Source organism: Nansenia antarctica, assembly GCF_963989245.1.
Source record: "Nansenia antarctica genome assembly, chromosome: 14".
Lineage (NCBI taxonomy): Eukaryota > Metazoa > Chordata > Actinopteri > Argentiniformes > Microstomatidae > Nansenia > Nansenia antarctica.
This window is the reverse complement of record NC_137684.1, coordinates 21,435,140-21,460,008: the sequence shown is the minus strand read 5'-3', so window position 1 is coordinate 21,460,008 and position 24,869 is coordinate 21,435,140. Positions and strand designations below refer to the sequence as shown.

The 24,869-nt window shown below is 45.8% G+C and overlaps 1 protein-coding gene across 1 annotated transcript; it reads right to left on the bottom strand.

The window, feature by feature from the left end:
- Window positions 1-1,266: 1,266 nt before the first annotated feature.
- Window positions 1,267-24,015, bottom strand: LOC308170236 (cyclin-dependent kinase 17-like). The gene is made up of 17 exons (XM_080545004.1): window positions 23,935-24,015; window positions 17,034-17,182; window positions 13,589-13,753; window positions 12,209-12,342; window positions 7,018-7,143; window positions 6,434-6,490; window positions 5,593-5,707; window positions 5,072-5,166; window positions 4,762-4,824; window positions 4,361-4,484; window positions 4,122-4,242; window positions 3,359-3,456; window positions 3,109-3,214; window positions 2,350-2,392; window positions 1,782-1,872; window positions 1,512-1,589; window positions 1,267-1,386 (listed from the first exon to the last, which is right to left on the bottom strand). The coding sequence occupies exons 2-17, from the start codon at window positions 17,158-17,160 to the stop codon at window positions 1,349-1,351; spliced, it is 1,581 nt and encodes a 526-aa protein (XP_080401130.1). The 5' UTR covers window positions 17,161-17,182; window positions 23,935-24,015; the 3' UTR covers window positions 1,267-1,348.
- Between the last annotated feature and the right edge of the window lie 854 nt (window positions 24,016-24,869).

Below are 24,869 nucleotides of genomic sequence, written 5' to 3'. Positions count from 1 at the left end.
CCATGCACACAGATGTTTGTATATATTATTAGGGTGTGTGTGTTGAGGGGAAAGCCAAAGGAAGGAAGGGAGAGAGCAATGACAGCGGCAAACGTTTTATTTTTTGTCATCTTCAGTTTAATTTTCTTTTCTCTGAAAAAATCAAGCTCAAATATAGGAGGGCATCCCCAACGACATGCCACACCAATAACAATTATCCACAAATAAAGTTAAAGTATATCATACAAAACCTCTTTAACACTGTTAAATAGACTGTAGACTCAGTACTGTATTCACTAGGAGCGGGACTAGTACTAGAGCACCCTGAATAGGAGTACAGTGACTGTGCTTCCCTCATAAGAAGCAGGCATGCAACACAATGATGAAAAAGCAATCCAAACAAAGAACTATTCTTACAGTTGATGAGGATGGGAATGGCCGAGAAAACACAAGTGTAATACACACTTCAGTCTTATGTGGTGGACACCGGGATTTTACCTCACACACCCCTAGTGACAGACTCGTTGTGATGCAATAGAGAGGAGGAAGAGGAAGCCGTCCACCGCGGTTGTCTCGAGGTATTCTAAAGAACGTGAAAGTAATGCCCCGTAAGAGATTCTATATAGTCTCCTAGTCTCTCCTAGTTTCCTGGTTTTCTTTGTTGGTCATGACAGAGACCACAGCACCCTGGAATGATATGCCATTGTGTAAAGTAATAATAATCACCCATTATTGACAATAATGTGAACCGTTTTCACCAAGCCCATCACTGCTCACATATTAGCCACCCGTTCAGAACGGAGGTATGTCATTGTGACAACCATCCGTTGGGGTTCAGCTTGCCTCAATATCCTCTGAAATGGTCCAGATATATGGATGGTTTTTTGAGTACAGCACCACGGCAACAGAAAGAGAAATCCAAACTTCTGACCTGCTACAGACATTCCCTCTACTCTGTCTTACACCCACACGCACATCGTTAGGAGCTTTCAGGTGGAGTTTGATATCTGCAAATCATGGAAATAATGAACCACCGAAAAAAAAACACCACTTCAAAATAATAAAAAAACAATCTATACACATTGCATGTTTTCTTTTAAAGTGACTGAGCCAGTTAGAATCTAGACAGTAGTTGGATTTAGCAGCAAATTCTCTTCCCAATAAATATAAATGTATATAAATGTCTCTTTTTGGGCCAGTTTCGGGCCATTCCTCTGAGGCCACACTGTAGGTAGGGGGCCCCTGGCAAGTACGGGGGGCACACAGAGGGGGTTGTCCTACCCCCCTGCCAACATCAATCTCAGGGACCGATCCATCTGTGTAACTGTACAAGAGATCCTCCTCTGTTCAACACACAAGTTCAAAGAACCTAAAAGAGCATGCTTTGCCTTCTGTTCTTGCCGTTGCCTGAGAGGGGGGGGGGGGGAAAAACAGCAAATGAAAAACTAAAATTAACTGAATTTTTCAGAGACAGACGTGTGTGTAAACAGGGAATATCTAGAGGTGCCAGGACTGATCCCTGAGACACTCACCTGACTCGGGGTAAGAGGAGTTCCTGTAGCCAGGATCTCTCTGCAGCTGGACCTCCTTCAGTGTAAATATGGATATGCCTGCCAAAGACACACACACAGCAGGTCAGAGACAAAAAGATAATGGAAAAACAGAACACCCAACAGCAAGGGTGTTCCACCAGGACATGTAAAAGCTTTGTTACAGTGTTGCAGCTGTCTCTGGATGTGCATGTCTGTTGCCGTAACAAGAGCCTGCCAAGTCTGTAGCCCTGTTGCCATCTCATCACTCACTCTCTGGCAGTGTGTGTATGCGCGGCCCCAGGCTCCTGAAGTAGGCCTGCCTCATCGCCTCGTCCGCAGAGATCCTCTTCTTGGACTCGTACTGTAAAGCAACGACAGAAGGCAAGGCAAGTTTATTTGTGTAGCACATTTCATACAACACGGGCAATTCAAAGTGCTTTACATGCATTATTTAAAAATACAGCAAGAGGAGCATAAGAAAATTACAATTACAATGAATGAAAGTAAATAGATAAAACATTTAAAAAGACAATAGTTAATGGAAAAAAGACGTTGATAGAAGGTTTTTAGCTTAGATATAAATATTTTAAGGGTTTGGGCCTGTTTGATTTCTTCAGGGAGGGAGTTTGTTCCAGGAGCATTTTGTTCCAGAAACGCACTATAAATCTATTCCTTCCTCGAGAGATGAACAGGCGGTACTGTAGGCACTCCTTGGTGCTACTCTTAATATGTTTCATCTGGACATTTCCAGTGAGTTCTCTTTTAAAAAATGTGTGTCCAAATTACACCGTGCCAAATGTGTCACACCGAGTCAGTAATACCCAGTAACGGGACTCACTCTGAGAAACGCCAACAGCAGGTCGATGCCGTCAGTGTCCAACCTGAGAGGAGAGAGAGAAGCACGGAGAGCAGAAGGTGTCAGAGGGAATGGGAGTGACTCAGGAGTGGAGAGAGAGAAGCACAGAGAGCAGAAGGTGTCAGAGGGAATGGGAGTGACTCAGGAGTGGTGGCCAACTCTTATTCCACAGGATTTCCTTACAGGAAGTGACACAGAGACAACACACACACACACACACACACTGACACAGACACACACACACACACACACACACACACACACACACACACACACACACACACACACACACACACACACACACTGAACTAAACTAAAGTCTCACTCACTAAAGCTCTTTTAGAACCAACTACAGTAATAGTCAGTGATAGAGAACGTGTTCTACCTGGGTATAATACATGAGACAATCTCATTTCCAACGAGAATATGGCTGATAGAAACAGAACAGTTTGAGTGGAAGATAAGTCACTTATTAAAGAACATTTGGGTTGGTTTTGAAACACGTTAGTTTAAAAGTAAAATCTTAGTACCACAGTTGAAATAGCAGCAGCATATAATTGTCTCTATCTGGATATGGAGCTATTTAATTGGAATGAAAAAATGAAAAGAAAATGGCTTGATCAACACAAAGATTATGACTTAAGTGGAGTGGAATTTGTAACATAGGAACTGCCGTGCCTAACCCCGCTTTAACCTCCCCCACCCCCCGCGATCCACTCCCAGGTCCCAGGTCAGTCTTACCGTGGTGCATGGTTGATGAGGGGCTGGGGTTTGTACTTGGGAAACTTGTAGGACTTGAACTCGTCAAGGTTGGAAATCCCCGGCCAGGTGTCCTCTGTGGGGGTGCCTGTGGGAGACATTACATTCACCCTGAGTCAGTGAGCGGCATTAATCATCGCAGCCGGGAGCTTTTACACTGCTAGCGCCCATAACTATGGTAGTTTATGTAGAGAGTCAGTAGTGATTCCGTCCACCAGATGGCAGCACTCACCCAACAGCCTGAAGATGAGGTGCAGCTCGTCTTCCACTGTGGAGCCAGGGAACAGGGGCCTGCCGGTGGCCATCTCATAGAATATACAGCCAACCCCCCTGAGGTAAGAGAGCACAACAGGTCAGACTGACTGTCAATTAACTTATTCAAGAAATAAGCTACGGCTACACCAACTAACATACACATTTCATTTAACACTCTGGACATCTCTGGCTGAAAACCAAATCAAGGACACTGTTTAGGATGGCATTAGCTAGCTTTAGCATATAGCTCAGAAGGATAAAGGACAATGACTGTTGAAGGACCAAATGGCTTTTCTAAATACATAAACCAGAGTCTCATAGAGTCTTAAGGCCAATGCACACAGCGTGCGATTTCTGTTGCGCGTCAACATTCCATTTTGAAGTTTGAATGGAAGTCTATGAGAACATCGCATCTCAACACACACGGCCCCGATTTTAATCGCACGGCGAAAATTCGATTCCATTCATTTTGAATGGGAAAAAGCACAAATTTGACAGTGCGACAAAACTCGCACGCCGTGTGCTTTGTCCCATTCAAAATGAATGGAATCGAATTTTCGCCGTGCGATTAAAATCGGGGCCGTGTGTGTTGAAATGCGATGTTCTCATAGACTTCCATTCAAACTTCAAAATGGAATGTTGACGCGCAACAGAAATCGCACGCTGTGTGCATTGGCCTTTAGTCTCAGCAGGTCATCTAACACAGGTCTAACAGTTCCCAGTCAGACCAGCCCACTCACCACATGTCTATCTGTGTGGAGTACTCTGAGGAGCCCAGCAGTACGTCTGGTGGCCGGTACCACAGCGTCACCACTTCATTTGAATAAGTCTTCGTGGGGACGGACTTTGCCCGGGCCAAACCTGGACAAACATTCGGTACAAAAGGAACACGTGGGGGTAAGCTTCTCTCTGAAATCGACTTAACCCAGCTATTTTTTTCCAGAACGTCCTGTCGTATCTTTCAGGGGAAATGTCTCACCGAAGTCGGCCAGTTTGAGCTCTCCTCGTTCGTTGATGAGCAAGTTCTGGGGCTTCAGGTCTCTGTGCAGCACCTTCCGCTTGTGGCAGTACGCCAGTCCTCGCAGGATCTGGAGTAAGAAAATCTGGAACCAGGAATAATAATTTTTAAAAAAAGTTAGATCTCTAAAAGGTACTATTACTATCCAAGTCAGGAATTAGTTCAGTGAAAAGGTATAAAAACAGAGATATCTAAATCTAGGTGATAGGAAAAGAAGTACGTACTAGTTCCTGCTCTACACCTTGACTTTCCACTAGTCACCAGCAGAGGGCAGAGTGAGGATGTTTGTGTAACACAGAAGCCTTGAAGTGTGTGTCCCTGGAGGCAGGGCCTGGCAGGGAACCTGTGCTGTGGAGACTCACCTTGACGTTCTGCATGCTCAGGATGTTCCCGCAGTCGTCCATGTACTGCTTCAGGTCCTTGTCCTGCAGGGGAGGAAGGGGAGCGGAGCCGTTCAGTCACACAGGAAGAGGCCAGGGCCACAGAACACACAGCAGCAACACATCACCACAGCCGCTCCTCACACTGTACCATCACACGCTGTGCTTTTGACTTGAATCATCACATGCTACTTTATGTAATATGCAGGTGCTCTACCCATGTTAACATTATGTATTCTGTCAGGTTGCACAAGGAATAAAAGGAGGGATTGTGCTTTGTTGTTGCTCTCACCAGATACTCAAAGACTAACGTCAGGGACTTCTCTGTGTGGATGATGTCGTGCAACGTCACTATGTTGGCGTGCTTCAGGTCCTTCAGTAAAGACACTGGAGAGGAAAGATGGGAGAGAGTGAGATAAGAAATGTCGGACGGATCGGTGTGAGCTGGCAATCCGAGGGACGCCGGTCTCAATAACTTCGTTGCACCCTCGAGCAAGGCACTTAACCCTTGTTAACCGCACTGTGACTGACGCTGTGCTGCTCCCAGCCAGTCATCAATACATGTGTAGTTGGGCTGGGAACTGTGACAGCAAAATGATCATTTCCAAAAATGGATCAATAAAGATGGTATTGTATAATGAATGTCTGTACAGTATCATATGAGAGTGATTGAATAGGTAAGACATATGGCAATCATCACAATATCTGCTTTTGCTTGAGATAATGATATGCTGCTAGTATTCTGGTATAGACTCAGGCTGGTGGAGGACAGGGAGTGTTTCAGTAGACATGGGTAAGAGGTTATCATCTCACCCTCCCGGATGGCGGTGCAGGGCGCTCCCTCCTCGTGCTCCAGACGGATCTCCTTCAAGGCCACCAGGTTGTCTGTCAGTTTACTCCTCCCCTTGAAGACCGTAGCGTACGTGCCCTGCAGGGGGGGAGATGAGAGAACTAGCAGTGTCAGCTCAGACTGGGAGAGCTAAGTCTGTATGAACTGTGTGACCCAGTGAAGTGTCCACACGAACAGTGATTTTGAAAATGTTGCTTTTTCTATGCGTTTCGGCCTTTCGTCCACACGCAAACAGCGTTTTCGTTTACTGAAAACAGACCTTTTGGGAAAACTCCTTCCAATGTGAAGTTATTTAGAAACTCCCGTTTTCGGTGTTTACATGTAGACGTTATCTCCTTTGTCTACATCATCCAGAGGTGACATTTCATGCAATGGTGGAATTGGCCAAAATAGTGCTGATTCTAACCTGTGTCATTCCACTATAACGAGGAACAGAGGTGTCAGAATGCTCTACGGAGGCCACTACGTTATAGCGCCACCTACTGGCCTGGCATGCTTATGTAAGCATAATCGTTTTTGCATTTTCGTGTAGGCAGAGATATTTTCTCTAACAGTGCTTGTGTGGACGGGATTTCTTTTTTTTTCTTTCTTTTTTTAAATGAAGGAGAAAAATAAAGATTTTCAAAAATACCCGGGTTCGTTTGGACATGACCCGAGTATACATCAGTGTCCAATCAGTTACCATGACAACATGAACAGCTGTAGACTCGGGGACATTGTGTGACCAGGAGAGATTAAGGAGGGGAAGCGTATGATAGATGATAGTGTGAACAAGACAAGCAAGCTAGAGCACCACACACATACCTCCCCAAGTTTGTCCAGTTTGATGTAGGTTTCCAGCTTCCCGAATCCAATTTCGGACTGAAAGAGAGGAGTCAACAGCATTGTAATGAGGTTCATGTCTTCATTAGCACACACACACACACACACACACACACACACACACACACACACACACACACACACACACACACACAACCACCCCCCCCACCCCCACTGACAGTGGCTAATTTCATCTAACACTGGACCTCTGGCTTTTATACTGAGGGGGGCCATGTGAGTGGAAGCATGTGATTCACTGAACAGTGCACATCGCTGTTCCCCCATTCTGATACTGACAGATGCAGCCACGTAAACAGTCACATTGCACACAATTATTCTAGCATGCTTGCTGACACAGCAAATTCTGAGGTGAAACGTAAACGGATGACAACAGGCTGAGTGGAAGAGACAGTCCAGAGGCGAGGTGTGAGCTTATTCTGTCTCTCTCTCTCTCCCTCTCTCTCGCTCACTCCTCTGTCTGTCTACCCTCTTTTTGTCTCTCTCTCCCTCTCTCACTGTCTCTCTCTCTCTCTCTCTCTCTCTCTCTCTCTCTCTCTCTCTCTCACCAGGGAGGCTCTGCGGGAGCGGCGGCTGAGGGGCTGGTCGAAGGACGGGCTGGTGAGCTGCAGCTTCTCCAGGTAACCGTCGGGTATCCGGATATCAGCTGGCAGGGACAGGCGCTTGTTCAGGTCCTGCACACGCACACACGCACACAGGCACACACGCAGACAAAACACCAACAGAGACCCCGTGAAAACAGTGTCAACCTTGGAAAAACAGTATAACCCCTGAGTAAACATAGTAAAGCTCTAAATAAATACTGGGAGACCATAAACAAGATGGTGGAGACCCTTGGATAAACAACAGACACTTGATGCTAGCCTCATGAGCAGGCTACTTTAGCCTCCGTTAGTCAACTGTGTGTGTGTGTGTGTGCGTGCGTGTGTGTGTGTGTGCGTGCGCGTGCGTGCGTGTGTGTGTGTGTGTGTGTGTGTGTGTGTGTGTGTGTGCGTGCGTGCGTGCGTGCGTGCGTGTGCGTGTGCGTGTGTGTGTGTGTGCGTGTGCATGCGTGTGTGTGTGTGTGTGTGTGTGTGCGTGTGTGTGTGTGTGTGTGTGTGTGCGTGTGTGTGTGTGTGCGTGTGTGTGTGTGTGTGTGTGTGTGTGTGTGTGTGTGTGTGTGTGTGTGTGTGTGTGTGTGTGTGTGTATGTGTGTGTATGTGTGTGTGTGTGTGCGTGTGTGTGTGTGTGTGTGTGTGTGTGTAATGAGGGGTGGCCCTAAGGGCTCTGGAGATAAGTCTTTCCCAGAGGAGCCTAGTCCCAAATCATGAGCCTGATGATTTGTTACATAAGACCCAAACACAGAACACCACACAACACAGCACAGCCTGGAGACTTCCCATCATGCATTTCCTGTATTTGTTAGATTACTTTTAATCCCTGTTTCTGGCTGCTTTAAATCCACTCCCACCCCCGCGCGAGGTAGCTCTCGAGTAACACTGAGAAAATTGTAACTTAAGTGTATTTATGCAACCCTGAACTTTCACTGTCAAAACAACTAAAGGCCTGAAGTCATCTGCAACTGAAGAAGAAGAAGAAGAAGAAGGTTCAACCTTTGTCATTGCACAGAGTACAAGAAAGGTGTTTTATGCTCTAGGCCAGGGGTCAGAGCCATAGAAGGCGACCCTGGAGCAATTAGGGGTTCAGTGCCTCGCTCAAGGACACTTCGACATGCGGCCCGCCGGGTTTCGAACCGCAGAGCTGCCGACCTTACGATCATTAGATGCCGGCTCTGTAGCCGCCCCTACATGCCAGAACGCCATCCAGTTGATTTGACCTCGTCTGGTTTTTGTCTGACCGTGACTATGACCTCTGCCTGTCAGTCGGCCGTGATAATGAGGTATCCTTTCATCTGGTTGCCAAACAAATAGTCCTTCGTAGTGATGTTTGGATACGGAATCCTATTGGGTGATTGTGTTTCTTCCAGTGCCGGGATTGGATATTATCTGCCCCCAGAACAAGGGATGCCTTCGGTCACCTGACCTTTTGAATCACCCCCCCCCCCAGCCCCGTGTCCAGTTGTCCAATCAGCCTCTCCTAATCTCTTGCAACATGGCCCATCTGGAGCGCATTACAGTAATCCCAGTGATGTAATCTCCAAACCGCCCTGCTGCTTCCTGCTTCGACAATATAATAAATGACAATATGTGACCACAGGAGGCTGAGTCAAGGGAATCCCCTCCTCCGCTGGGTACATGTCACCACTTGGTGACGACTGTGACAAAGTGCCACCAGCACACAGGGAGAGAGTGGAGGAGACACACACCAGAAGCCGCTCCTCTCCCACTGCGCTACATCAATAACAGCCCTCATACCAGCAAAACACATGGCTAGACTCTGGTATATGGTATGTGTGATTGTGCGTGTGCTTACGTGGTGTGTGTGTGTGTGTGTGTGTGTGTGTGTGTGTGCGCCGCTAGTTAATCCAATGTGAAATAGTCACAGAAACTGTGGCGAGCGAGCGAGAGAGAGAGAGGTGTTGTTTCATGTTCCCACCACGGAATAAGCTGCTTAACCGTTTTTTCATGAACACTTTTGAAAGCAGCGACAGCAAATCCCCAGTGACCGATGCTCAAAACAACCAATAAACACAGTTCGGGTTGGACCTCTGTTCTCCAATCACAACATCTCCCCTCGTTCTCCCCCCGGTGATCGCCCAGCGGGCAGTATAGAACATGCAGTTCCCTGGGCCTTTAACCAGCATGAGTATTCTTAATACTCTGTCAATAACCTATACCAGGGGTGCTCACACTTTTTGGAACCAAGATCTACTTTTCAAGTAGCCAGTCTGCCAAGATCTACCAGTCTAGTTTCAACATCGCAAACGTACATGCACATACTACAAACACACACACACACACACACACACACACACACACACACACACACACACACAGTTCCCAGCCTGCATAGTAAACTCACAATACACTTTCCCTCTCTCTGTCACACAGCCACAGGAGAAGACCATCACAAACCCTCCCTCTTTGCTATTCTCGCTCACACACATTCACACACACACACACACACACACACACACACGCACACACACACACACACACACACACACACACACACACACACATTTGCCAGTCTGCATAGGGAGCCATAGCACAAACCCTCCCTCTCTCTCCCCCTCTCTCTCCCTCTCTCTCTCTCACACACACACACACACACACACACACACACTCACTCACTTTCTCTCACTCACACACTGACAGCCAGTCTGCAGTACCATAGCCAACTACTGATCCAACAAACAGAAAAGTAAACCAGATACAAAACAGGTAGTTCCCTAGTTTGAAAGGAGGAAATAAATGCATTTCTCTACCTTAGTGGGAGACCTGGCACTGGGAGGAGGCAGCTAGTTTGTAGTAGTCAGGGCTGTAGGAGCTGGTTGCAAGGTGTCATCAGCCACTGTGGATCTGTCATCGAAAAGGCAATCTGCAGCCTCAAGAAACTTTTTTCACAATTTCGCCGTCTTTGAATGACTTCTTGTGTTTAACAAGAACGTGACTGACGCGATAAGAAGCGTCAGTCACGCTGCAGCCGTACGTTTTTCGCTCTTTTGCCACATTTCCCTTCTTCGAAATAGCCATCGTAGATTTGCAGATCAGACAGACGCATTTCCAATATCACATTGTGTAAAAAAGTCCTCCTCCCATTCTGGATGGAAGTTATACGTTATTGGTTTCTTACTTGGTCCAGCTTCCCCACTCATTTACATAGCCTTTATTTAGTATTATATAGTAAATAGTAGAAATTGGAAGGCTAACTAGGTAATTAGTCTCGCCGGTATTTTGTATTTTGTAGTTGGTGCTGTTGACTGCGCATGCGTGGTGAACCGCGTGTTAGGTGTAGGTGAAAATATCACATCTCAGACTGGCTTACCTGTACGTCAATCAAGTGGCAAAAGCCATAGTGAGGATGGCTGATAGGCGAACTTTTTTTTTTTTTTTCCCCGTTTTGTTCAATGCCATGCGATCTACCCATACTACCTTTGCGATCGACCGGTCGATCGCGATCGACGTATTGGGCACCCCTGACCTATACAAACAAATACATCATATGTTGGCATCATGGTATCGCTGGATGTGGCCAATGCCAATGGCCCCCCCAAAAAACACACCAAAAAAACAAACATTGATTTTCCTTGTCTGTTTTGTTTGTCTCCTGCAGGGTCTAGTTGCTATGTGCGTTGCTGGCCAATTCAATGGCTACTTCCTTTCCTGACGTACATCACTCAAGGGCACTTAATACACTGGAATCCCTTCATAGTGTAGGAAGATAGTAGCCTTGACAACCATCCTCCCTGGACCTTGACAGGCCAGATGAGGACATCTGAACAATTTGATAAACAACTTGCTCATCTTTTTCTAGCTGCTGCTGCTGACACACACACCCCCCCCCCCCCCACACACACACACACCCCCACACACACCCACACACCCACACCCACACCCCCTCACCCACACACACACCCATCCACCCACACCCCCACCCACACCCCCCCACCCACACCCACACCCACACCCACACACACACCCACATCGGGTGCCTGGTGTGACACAGGGCGAGGATATGCGTTGCATCTGCTTCACAGCCTGGGCCGAGACAGGGAGACGTGACATGACGTTTTTGGCATGTAGCAGACGCCTTTATCCAAAGCGACAAATCCATCTGTCTAAGGAAGTGAATCATCTATCCATCGGTGATCGCAAGAAAAGTAATCTCTGCTCGGGCCAGGGGCCATTGGCAGTCATAATGCTATAATGCCATAATGCTGGACGTTCTTTGTTTGTTAATATACAGTAGAGAAACTGAACAGGGGGATGGGGAGATTTCAGGAGGGACAGTTAAGGTAGCCTGAAGATATGGGTCTTCGGAAGATAGAGAGTGACTCTGCATTCATGACAGAGGTGGGGAGCTTGTTCCACCAGCGGGGCGCCAGGTGGGTGAGAAGCCGTGACCAGGTAGTGAGACTGCTTCTGCTGAGACTGTTGAGACCGTGCTGAGGTAAATAAACTACAGTATAACTGGCTTGAACAGTGGCTGGAAATTGTCCAAGACATTTTTGGTATGGAAAAGATGACATACCTTTTGAGACTCAAAATCAATATATTTGAAAAATACTGGGAAAAAATTAACATTTGTATGAAACGTGACACCTTCTAATTTAATACCCATTCAGAATATATTACCAGTAACATGTTTATTGAAACTCCTCCTGACTTCTTATTTCTTCTTATTTTCTTTTCCTTTTCACTTTTTTACCCCTCTGTTTAGGGGTTATGCTATGCTTCTTTACCCTTTGTTTTACAATTTAAGATGTAGATATGATGTTCTGTCCATGTCTATGCTGAAACCCAATAACAACTCAAGTGATAAAGAAAATAAAATAACCTACAGTATACTGTTGCTGCGTACCTGGCAGTGCAACCAAGACTCGTGAATCAATTAGCTGGATGCGTGAGAGAACTTCAGCCACTGGATGACAATGGTTGAATAAAAGAATAAAATAAAATCAATCAAAAAAAGACAGGTAACTAATGAAAACACATGTTTCCATTCAACTGTCATTGTCCTTTAAGAGAGGCTACATATCTCACCAACTAAATATCTATCAAACTCCTTTTCCCATATTTCCCTGGCCCTGAGTGAGGCATGGTAGGATGGGGGAGGGGGGGGGGGGGTCAGACTCACCTCCATGGAGATGCGGCGGTTGCCCCTGTTCCTCAGACACACCCCCGTGGGGGACTGCACCTCGTCGGAGGACGTCCCAGATGCTTGGTCACTCTCCCCATCAGATCCCATCTTCATATTCTCATGGACGATGTCTGAGGGAGAGGGTGAGAGTGAAAGGTAGAGAGAGAGAGAGAGATGGGGATGAGGGGAGAGAGAGAGAATGACAGCGATGAGCCCTTAGAATGATAAGACCAGTGGAATGTCAGCCATTCTAGGATTGTGTACGTTCTCCCTGCGGAGGAACCAGAGAGGAGTGGGTGAGAGTGTAATCTGAGCCAGGGGAGAGGGCAGGACTGTGGAAACAGACCAGGGAGTGGCAGCTCGTTCAGCAGCGCCTGATGACATCAAGCAGGGGAAAAGGATGGAAAGAATAACAGTCCCTCACACTTTTACAGGCCCCTCTGTTCTTATCAATCACTGACTCACACAGCTGGTGTTCATACCAGTGCTGACATAGCATGTTTTTTCTTTTTCCTTTATCCTGTTAGAAAAGGAATAAACTGGTTTTATGGGAAAGTTTGATCTTTCACCAAAAAGAAGGCATAATGTTTGAGTAATAATTAGGGCTGGGCGATATGGCCAGAGATGTTATTATGATAAAATAATTAATATAGCTCGATAACGATAGGTATCACAATATACACTAAATAATGCTCTAATGCTTAGGACTGAAGCTTGAAGAAACCAGAGGGTTTCATTGCGGTTTAAAAATATAAAATTATTTCTTTTTGGAACATTAAACAGAATCAAAATGTCTCAAGGCAATACTAGACAGCTAAAAATAGTACGATAGGCAGTTTTTCTGTATGCATGAAATTAAAAGGAGGCGGCCTTCTTAGAAAATCAAAATGTCTTTGTATAAAGCCAAAATGTCTTTGGATAAAGCCATAAAAGTGTTTATTATGATACTTCAGTAATATTAGTAAAAAAAAATATTGACTGACTGTAAACCGATCAGTGATGGAATCCAGAAAATGTAATCTGATTCTGATTTACTTTTTGGTAAAATGTTGGACAGTTGGGATAACAAACTGGAAGGCATGTTAGTTATCAACAAAACAAAGAAAAGTGAAAAGATCCCCAGTGTGTCTGTGTGAGTGAATGAGCTTGAGTGAGAGGACCCCTCTATTTTTCAGTAGTTATGATCCCAGCGGGAATCGAACCCACAACCAAAGTGTTGTTAGCCCAATGCTCTTCCAACAAAATTGATAATTCTTTATTTTTCTTTTCATTTTATCACCCTTCCCTAGTTGATATGGAACTAAATATAGCACTGGATGACTGAGGTAACATGTATGTGTACGTGTGTGTGTGTGTGTGTGTGTGTGTGTGTCTCACCGAGGCGGCTGCCGTTGCGGGGCATGGTCATGAGGGAGCCCAGGCCTCCACCTATGACGCTCTGTGGGCGGCGCAGTGGGGGCTTCTTAAAGGAGCCTGTGTACTGGTGCAGGAAGGAGTGGACACTGTGGGACGAGGGGGGGCGGCCGTTCCTCACCATGGGCTCTGGGTGGGGGGGAGACAGGGAAACTGGGTAAAACAACATGGTAAAGACCGTTAAAAGGGGTAGAACACTGTTAAATCCAACTGTCATTAACCATAACCTTCACTACCGGTTGACAATACACTTTTTCGAGTTTTAGAGTGTTTTATGAGGACGTTAAAATGTGTTTTGGTATATCGGTTGAAGTGAAGGTATTTGATTGTTTACAGAAATGTGCACATGGAAGGTCAGAGAGGAAATCGACAGATGACCACAAACAATCTCTTCTCTCGCCCACGCAGGCTCATATGCAGTATTTACGAGATAACACATACACACAAAGGGAATCCAACTCCTGATGCCACTCTTCTCTTGTCACACGGCTTGACTGTGTTACATAATCGGATCAGGGCCAGAATTCATCCCAATCACGCAGTTCTGATCTCATCTGGCCACTCCATTGTGTGTGCTCTCTCTCCTACTAACTATTGCACAGGCTGTAACCCTCAATCCCCTGTAGTCTACACACACACACACACACACACACACACACACACACACACACACACACACACACACTACACACACACACACTACACACACATCCTCATCTGTCCCTGAGTACAGAAAGAGTCAGGTCTGACCTGCAGTTAAGCACTAGACAAAAAGAAAGCTCAATTCTTTAGAAAGTTCTCAGAGAGGGAAAACCACAAATGGTCTCAAGGAGAAAGGGAGAGGGAAGTTGGGGAAAGCCTTGATAAAGCCTGGGCTAGGAACTGACTGAGGGGAGAGGAGAGGAGGAGGAAAGGAGAAGAGAAATGTGCATCAAGATGCCCAGCTGGTTACACAGAGTCATCCAAGTCGCTGTGGAAATGTCATGGAAACTCTAGAATGTTCCAGACACTGAGCACCATAGCAACCCCATGGCAGCAAAAGACAGTCTTTCCCTGCCAATGCAGTACATATCAGCTATGTGATAACCAGTAGCGTATTTCACTTTGTTTTGACGCCTCACAGGCTACAAGTTTCCATGGCCTCTAACATTAAGTAATAGTGACATTATTTGTGCTAGGGATGTCCCGATCCCATTTTTTCACTACCGATACCTGGGCTTCAGGTATCTGCGATACCGATACCGATCCGATATTAGTATTTATTGTTTTACTCCTGAATAATAACAAATACTTCCCCAGTATAGTCCACAACAACAGTTGGCTATTAAAGACTGCCAGCCTTTATTCAAGCAACAAAAACAGTACTCTGCAGTACTCAGTGACCAACTGGTTAAAACAATTTAAACTGCAGCATTCAGCATTGTAGAAAAAAAAAGAGTTACTGTCTGATTTCTAGTTTTAGTGCCTTCAGGTTTGTTTTCTATTTATCTTCTCTTACAAATGGCAAATCAATTATAGGACCCTTTTTAAAAGTGTAGCCCGCTGGTGAGACCAGAAACCAGTCGCAGAATCGAAGGAGTGTCAACAATATCTGGTTTTCGTTTTTTGTACCCAGTCCATATAATAAAAAACAGTTTAACCATCACTAAATACTTATAATCTGTGGATTGGATTAACTGTTCTCGTTTGTCGGAGGCTACCAGTAAGTGATAATGACTTGTAAACATACTCTCGTTTTAGGACGTGTTCAAAAGCAAGGACTGTGTTCATCTAGTTAAGATGGGAGTGGAGGTGAGGGAGCTGATGAACTGGGGCTGGGCTCCCAGAGAGGCAGCGCTAAACTGAAAACAGACGCGCAAACGGATGCATTCAGAATGTAGTTATGTGTTTTTAGCATGTCCATGTTCTCTCAGTATGTTGTGATGATATAAAAACGCAGTTAGACGTTCCTAGCGATGTACCACTGTTAGCTGTTAGCCGCTAGCAGCGTTTGTTGTTGTGGTTTGGTCAGTCACTTTTCTCCTGTCGCATTCTGAATGCACCAACATTCAAATGCTTGTGTCGTCTTGAATTTCTTTCCGATTTCAATGTATGACGCATCATTTGAAAGCTTACCATCTGTAGTTTCAGACTATGTAAATAACCGAAAAATTACTTAAGCAAATGGTTTATGATTTCACCAGCTAGCATCATGACATTGTGAGACTCATTACACACAGGTAGCTACTAGCCAACTCTCATGCATGTGACCACTGACTACTACTGTTGTCATCACGTGAGTGACACGCCAGATCGCAGCCTATTTTTTTTCTGGTGCGATCTGCGATCCAGCATTCAGGACCGATATCGCGGCGATATCCGATATCAATATCGGATCGGGACTAGGGCTGCACGATTAATCGATTTTAAATCGAAATCGCGATTTGAAATGATGCGATTAGCTAATCGCAAAGCCTGCGATTTGCCTGCGATTTTTTTTTTTTTTTTTTTTTTTTTTTACTATTTAGCAGACGCTTTTAATCCAAAGCGATTTACAATTACGAATTACAGGGACATTCCCCCTGGAGTAACTGAGGGCTAAGTGCCTTACTCAAGGGCACACTAGTAGTGGTGTGGTTTCAGGCGGGATTTGAACTCACACAACCTTCCGATCACAAGTCCAACTCACTAGACCACCACTACCCGTATCGGATACGTCATACAGCGCGTCGGATTCAACGTCAATGAACGTCAACGTCAATGAACGTCAAAAATGAACGTCAACAATGAACGTGAACGTCAATGAAAATAGGTGATAGATAGATTCATCCAATCACCTGCCAAGTATTTTTTGAAAGTACCTGCCCTTTTCCAAACAGCTTCCAATTAAGCTTTCCTAGATGGTTGTGTGAAACAAACTACCTGAGTCAGGTTAGTAATGCTCCATCACATGTTTTAATCTGAAGCTTGATTTTAAAGCAACCCAACTTTAAAGCAACCCAATGTAAGTTTAGTTCTTTCACTCGTAGCTCGGGCTGTGGGGGTGCTAGAGGAGGGAGCCTCTAAGTCCCCTGAAGACGTACAAACAAACTGCACGTTGATACGACCTTCCTAGCCGGAGATATGGCCACACTTTACAAAAACTTCCTTTTTTTTTTTTTTTGCTATTTAAAAAAAAAAAACGCAAATTAATCGCAATCGCGATATCTGTCCAAATAATCGCAATTCGATTTTTTCCCCAAATCGTGCAGCCCTAATCGGGACATCCCTAATTTGTGCACTGCATGAACAGGGTGTAAACTCACGCAATCAGTCAGACTATTTAATTCAACACAAACCCATTATCACACACAAACCCATTATCTCTCACACACAGGCACACACACACACACACACACACACACACACACACACACACACAAACACACACCGCTGTCCTTCATGCCGTTCTCCTCGATGGTCATCTGCTCGGCGAGTTCAGACAGAGATTCGTCGATGGTCTGGCTGCCTTTCAGCGTCTGGGAGAGGCGCCGCTTAAACCTCTTCATCTTCTCCATAGAGCTCTCAGGAAGGGGAGGCCTGTGGAGACAGTAGTCACACAGAGTGAGGGGAAGCAAATGAATACACACACACAGAAACAAGAGGACTTGCTCCCAAAAAAACCCTGAAGTCACATCTTGTGGCTACATGGGGTACTGATTGTACACCATGGGTCTTTCATAACAGCTGCAGTGTTTATCTTGTGGTCTGAGTGAGCGTGTCAAAAGGAGCGCACACTATCTGACAAGACAGTTGACTGTGAGGTCTGAGCAGGCCCTGACATGTCCATGGGCTCTTCCCCTAATGAATAGTGCTTTCAAAGTGAAAAGGAAAAAGAATACAGCTATCAAACACACCTCAACACACCTCCGGCAATATCATCTATGCCCACATCTATACCAAAATGTAGGGATGCACCGAAAGTTTGGCCACCAAAATTATTTGGCAGAAAATAGCAAAAAAAAAGAACATTCTGTGTTCGGCCGAATGTGTGAAAAGACTGAATGTTGAATACGAGACTTTTTTGGATGACAAACAGTGCAAGCAACCCATCCTGTTCTGTGAATGAGACGAGCATTGAGTGATGACTGCCCATGCCAAGTCATAATTAAATCAAACATGTCGGAAGTTTGGCATCTGTTCTCTGAACGACAACGAGGCACATTACGACATTAAGACTTCTGTTTTCGCGACTTCATAAACGCGAGCTAAGCGATCAGTGGAAACTGATGGGATCACAGTATTATGTGACAGCTGCTGGTGAAAGGGGTAACAAGCCGGCAGCCGATTTAAGGTTCTTACTTTTATTTAGAAAAATGTAAATACATTTCAGCGTTCTTGAAAATCAAATATTGGCAAAAATAAATGAATGATGAGATTAAGTTGTCTGACTGGAGTGAACAAGAACTCAAACACTCAAAGCATAATTATGACACTGCTAATATAGGGGAATTAATTTCCACTATTGGAAAACATAATGTATTGGCAGGGATGGAATTATGGAATGGAATTATGCCAGTAGAACTGTACAAGCAGATGGTAAACCAGGGGATTTATAACTGAAAGGAGCAGAACTAGCGTGGGCAGCATCCAGTTCACATCACATTCCATCTGCATTCAGTGTACGTGTGTGTGTGTGTGCGTGTGTGTGTGTGTGTGTGTGTGTGTGTGTGTGTGCGTGTGAGAAAGTGAGAGAACAAGTGAGGTAAAAAGAAAGAACACGTCGGAGGAGAGAGGGAGTGAATGACGTGGTGGTTAGGAAGAGCAGATTCAGACATTTCAGAGTTCAGACTTCAGACATTTCCCTATTGATGGTAAACACAGTGACGGGGTTGTTACAACACTACACTAGTACTATCCCAGATCCGGACATGTGTCTGTCTGTGTTGCGGTGGTGAGTAAGAGACATGAACCTACAAGAGAAGGGCCTGAGGGCACTACTGGGAGCCACCCTCCATTAACAAGCCTTTGTCTCGCAAACGTCACTCAAAGGAGAGCTGAACTTGAGCTGGGGAGAGATGTGAAATATTACACTGACTCAGAAGGGAAGAACTAGCCTACGTCTGGAGCTAGCGCCCACTCACTGACACATTTTTATTCATTCCGATTCACGATGCAGTCTAATTCCTGGCCTACTTTTCAGCTCTACCACTTAAGACAACTCTGATAAGACATTACAGGAGGTTACAGCCAGCTCCTGTCATAACGCTACACATCAGCTCTGTTTTTTTTTTTTTTCACACAGCTCGGAACGTTCTCACACTCCTGGAGGCTCCGGTTCAGGCTCTGAGCCCAGTGTGTTCCATGGCGGGGCCGTTTGTCTGTCCAATGGCTTGGCTAAAGGATCCACTGACTCTGGATATGATCCCACCAAATCCATTCTCCCAAAAGTAAGCTGGCCCTAGATGCACTGGGGATATAGCCGGCTCGAAGGGGGGTCCCAGGCAGTGATTCGGATGCGTTGTCATGGCAACCCCTGCTTTTCCATGCTGAAAACGCAATGCCTCGCTGGAGACACTGTCGCATGACGGCGCGGTCTCCCTTCATCACACACTCTACAGTACGCTCCCCTTCCCTCTTCCTCCACAACCCAGCCAGCCAGCCATCATGATGAACCATGACTTCCCCTACAGGGACTAACCGCGATCGCTCCAGCTGTATGCAAAATTGCATTTTCCACATCAGTATGCCTGCTGAGGACCGTGGGGGGAGAAATGAGGGGGTGTAAGAGAGAAAAAGTAGGCAACGCAGAGGAGAGTGGAGAGAAGGGGGGAGAGGGAGGATGTGAGTAGAAAGTAGGAGAAAAAGAGAAACAGCAAAAGGCAGAGTCGTGCGATAATGCAGGCGCTGTCCTTTCACTGCTGTTGCCCTGAGCAGGCTGTAATTGTGCTAATGAATGTGGGAGAGCAGGGGAGAACAGGCGCGCAGGGCGAAGGCCTCGCGGGCGGAAGCTCCGCCCCCCCCGCCCCTGCAGAGCCGGGACACCAGGCTAGCGCTCCACGAGCCACGGGGAGGGCCGGGCCCTCTGGGGCTGTCCTACTTCGGCTGCGGCGAGCGTGTCACACGACCGCCGCTGTATCTGCCGCAGGGCCACCCACAGGAACAGGAAGGGAGGGGTCACGACCCCCCCACAACTCCATACGTCACCGCCACGCCGAGAAACGAGGCCTGGAAAATGCCATCCCCCCCTCCCCCCCCCTCCCCCAACCACTTCTGTGATAGGCACAACGGAAGTTGGAGAGAGGATAGAGGACAACAAGCGGTGTCTGTTAGCATGATTCATGGGTGAGCTCAGCCTTGCTTTTCTAAAGAGCAGCCTTCTCTAGCCTGGGACAGACAATGAGGACATGAGGGAAGGAGAAGGCTCTATTGTGGGAACCTCATTGTGGGAGAGAGAGAGAGAGAGAGAGAGAAGTGGGCTTCCTGTAAAGCCACGGGAGGCTGTTCAGAGCATGGCAACAGAGCATCCTCACGCAGAAACAGGTGAGGATGAGGACCTTGACGCGAGCTGAACAGTGGCCTTTGCTACAGTCAGTGTCAAAATAATGTGCGTGGAACAAGACTCCCTCTGTCCAAGTGTCCATTGGTTTTTTTTCATCACTTGTTGTCGCTTGCTCTTTTCCGTCCTCTGGCCCCTATTCACCTCTCACCATCCATTCTCACTCGTCACCCGTGTCAGTGGCTGAGTGGAGCTGGCGGCGTTGTGCTGACGGGTCTGTGTGACAAATAAAAGTGGTGAAAAGTGGGCACCTTAACCAGAGCCTGTGGTTAGGGAGGCAGGGTTGATGGCAGAGCCCCCGGTCCTCAAAGACAATAAGACTCGGCGCTGATTAACACTGCTACCATGGTAACAGGCGCTCTGAGTGACAGGGGAGGCTGGGCACAGACTGCTCTCTCTTTCTAAGCTCTCGCTGTGACCCAATAACACTGTCGGTCAGAGGGTCATTCATCCTCCACTCTCTGGGAAGACGGACACAGATCCATTGTGTGGGATTGTATGTAGCCAGGTCTGTGAAAATACCACAGGTAGCATAGATATTTCCATGGGTACCTTTGAAAGACCATTAGCAAAGCCCAATGTCTAAATGTGGGGGGAAATACATTAGTTCCCATGCACGGTTCAGAGACAAAGCCTTTGAATGATATTGTGAATGTAAATGATCTTAGTTTGCTCATGCGGAGCCACACTTAAATCTATTATAAAAGCTGAGACAACAGGCAGTAAATCGCTGATGTTATCGGTGAACCAGCTGCATCATTGTTCTCGTGTGGATAAAAGGCACCATCCCCTTTGTAAGGGCCTTGTTTTTGTTCATTATGGAGATAATCACCCAGGAGTGGACTCGTAAGAGTTGACCCTGAGTAAAGTCACACCCCGCAGCCTTCGCTGCACGCCGAGCGCTAGGCATTAGCATCATAGAGAAGACTAATTAACGAGCCTACCTCGCTCTCTCATCCCTTCCGCTGTCCACACAACAGCCTCGTACTGCCCTGGAGCCAGACCCCGATAGCCTTTCCATATCTGTCAGACACAACAACAGTCCAGTCTCCTTCCATAAAGGCAGGGGGAGGGAATCAGAATATCAGTGGAAAACCCTGCTACGTACCCTCCCTCCCGCCGACAAACATAAGCGTCAATTCTTAGGGCTTTAGTGCATCTGAAGAAGCTGTTTACGCCAAAGCAAGTCCTACTGATTGTTGAGTGAAAATTGTTGTTCTGCCAGAGAGAGTTTTTAGTAATTTAGCAGTTTATTTCAAGAGGAACATGTTCTACTTTGGCATTTGTAAGAGAGGGAGAGGCTACAATTAAAGCAAGAATACTGTAACATTGTAATTGTGTTAATTGCTGTTACTAAGATAGAACACAGCGACATTAACCATTTATGGTTTGCCAGCTCTCCACTCTGGTCCATTCATCAGAAAACCTGATGAGTCACTCCGGAGAGAAAGGGTTTCCATGAATTAATTAACAAACCAGACTTGGAGTTTGTGTTGTGTACTTAGCTTAGCTTAATCATAACAAATTACGTCAAAACATCTTTAATATAACCAGCTATAACCTGCTCAAAAACAGCAGACTAAAACAGACTTCAAAGCGGGAAGAGATTAAATCATAGAGACAATTGATTGTATGATCACATTATTAGGATACATGTACCAAATACTGAAAGACATAAAGCTACCTTTATCCATCAATCCTCTCTGACCAAACAATGAGCATTTAAACCCGTTTCATCTAGTCTTATTTCCCCTGTGAAACATCAGGGTAATCATAAATGATGAAATAAGACTAGATGAAACAGGTTCGTCACCTTCTGACCCTATGACTGAGGGATGGCCACTGTGTGCTTGACAGAGACTTCGAGATGAGTTTCACTTTCAAGACGAGTGAGAGTTGGGGAGTGGAGGGAGGCTATATCTGCTTAGACTAGCATTTGTTGTCTTGTTTGAAACTGCATTTCAGGGGCAGCTTTTGGAGCCCGGTGCCAGAATCCTTATTTTAATACAGTAGAAAGCAGAAGAGTTTGTATTCATGGCTATCTATAGATGGGAGTGGTGCCTGTGACATAGCAGCTGCTCCCTAGGGTGAGGTGACACATTAACCTTCAGCCAGCTGTCCCGCCGGTTAAACATGAGCCCCCCCCCCCACACACACACACACAAAACTATGATCCAGTAGTATGCTCACGCACGCATGTGCACGCACACCCCCACCCCCACCCACTCGCATACTCATGTACAGTACACACACACACACCCACCCACACATTACACACCGCCACCATCTGACACACGCTACCCCTCTGGGGATCAGTACTGCAAGGCTACAGCTGTTTCACGGCGGGTCATGTTACCCTGCTACCACCATGCCCAAAGTCCTCACCAAGGTAACGCTCCTGCGTAAAATCAACACAAAGACAATCAGCTCTTAACTCTGTCGCCAGTGCCCTCAGTGGGGTACCACATATAGCTGGGGGTCTTTAAGCTCCAAATCTCCACATTTCCTGAACATAAGGGGCAAAACAAGAGCATGCAAGCAGGCCAACAAATACGTTTACATTTGAGAAACGGGCTATGACATAATTGTCAAACACGTATGAGAGAAACCACTATCACTGCCACTTAAATGTACTACTACTATACACTATAGGCTACAGTACACATTGACTAACACTGACTACAATCATCAAAACAGTACAACAAAAATAACCTCCAGGCTAGATGCACTCCAAACTAACCCCCCACCTCCGCCCTCCTCACCCTGTCCCCTTGCCGGCGGTCCTCAAGCTGAGCTCACTTTCAGAACAATGACGTCTTCCTCCAGGACATCCTGCCAAACTTACTCATTCACATGAATCCACAAGAGAGGGAGAGACGTTTCTAGGGGTTAACTTCAGTCAAATGGCTACCAGGGATGACCCTTGAACCTGCAGCACAGACATCCTCCTCTAAACTTGCTCCACAGGACAGAGACTTGACCGTCCTGTCTGCCAGGTGTCCATCATGTGAAGAAATGTGTACCACATAAAATATATATATTGAAAAGGTTTTCAAAATAAAATAGTAATTATACTGTCACCAAGAGAATGTTGGTGCACTTTTGCATTTTTTTTTCAACAACAACAAAAGGTAATGGAATGTAGTTTTTAAAAAATGCAGACATGCACATAAAAGATGAAAAGCCTGTCTGGTTGACAGTAACATTACTTTGCTCTATAAATAATTTGGAGAACAGAAGTGTGGAAAATATGGGACAGACTGTGCATGTTAGGTATCACTTACTATGCATACCAGACAGAATTGATGAGCCTCAACTTAGGCGAACAATTAGGAACAAATATGCAACTTATTACATAATGCATAAGCCTGGTTTGACATATTGCCCATCTCCCAATGTAATAGTAATAACGCCCTTAACAATGTTCTCTCATCATTTAAAATGAATGTATCTCAAAACAGTTTTACCTTCCTCCAATCGGTATAATTTGTATTATTATTATAAATTAAATTATATATTATTTATATATTATTTAGAGTATCCAGTGGACATTCCAAAAACAAACAAAAATCTATCACAACAACAAATGTGTCTGCCTCCATTCACACACACAAGCGCTGTGAAGTAAACATTGCTTGTTACCCCATTTTGTGACAATGCGGAGATTGTTACCAACAGAATGTTTCGTCTATCCTAATGTAACCAGTTAACTCGCTTACGGTCAAGCCACTTGTTTCATTGTTGCAATTTTGTTGCAACAACCACGAGAAATGGACCATGCACGGACGCTCACCAGAAACGATGTGCGTTGTTCCGACCAGAGTCCCCCACCTCGGAGCTTCTGCTGAGGCCGGATGCCGTCTTTTCTCTTTCCACCCGAAAACAGCAATGCTTTGTTGTCTCGATGTAGTAGTTTCTTATCTCGACAAACGTCGACCTAAATCCGCCAGGCTGTCGCTGCGAGCATGACTGTCTATCTATCGAGGGTTGGAAGTTAGAAGAGTCCTGGTGGAAAACAAGCTTGTGTTCGCTTCTCGGTTGGAGAACATACCAGCGTGAGAATGGATGATGTGTGTCTGTGTGGAGCTGTGTGGCTACTGCTTGTTGCCGTGTAATCGAAAAGACATTTCAGGGCAGAACTATTTCAACCTCGCATCAACGGGGAAATAGCGCCACCCACCGCTCCTTCGATGAAACCATCAACACAAGACAACCGATGTCGCCCCACAGCGGCCTCTGCTGTACGAATGAATGGTCTTTATTGTCATTATAGTACAGGTACCATACAACGAAATTTAGGAGGGGGGGCTCCCCTGGTGCTATTAAAAAAATACTAAAAACAAGAAGGGAAAAGAGCTGGTTTACATAAATAAAGGCTATATCCACTATCCACTATACTATACTATACTATACAAATAAAACACTGTGCTGTACTCTATGCTATGCTATAAATATCCTAACATTCCCTATCTCTGAACCTTATGTGCACGAGGGTTGTCATATTGCAAGACCAAAGATCAAGACCAAAGATACAGCCATTAGACCTCTTTGGCGCTAGGATGATTGTTTTTTCATTTATTTAAATTTGGTTAGCCCTAATTCAGTCTCCCCAAATTGTCTTCAACATTGTGGAAATGTCTGACCCATCTGGTTGTTCTGATGTAAACAATACATGGTACTGGTCTGGGGGGCTACAGTTACTCCTCAAACAAACAGAATAGAGTGGGA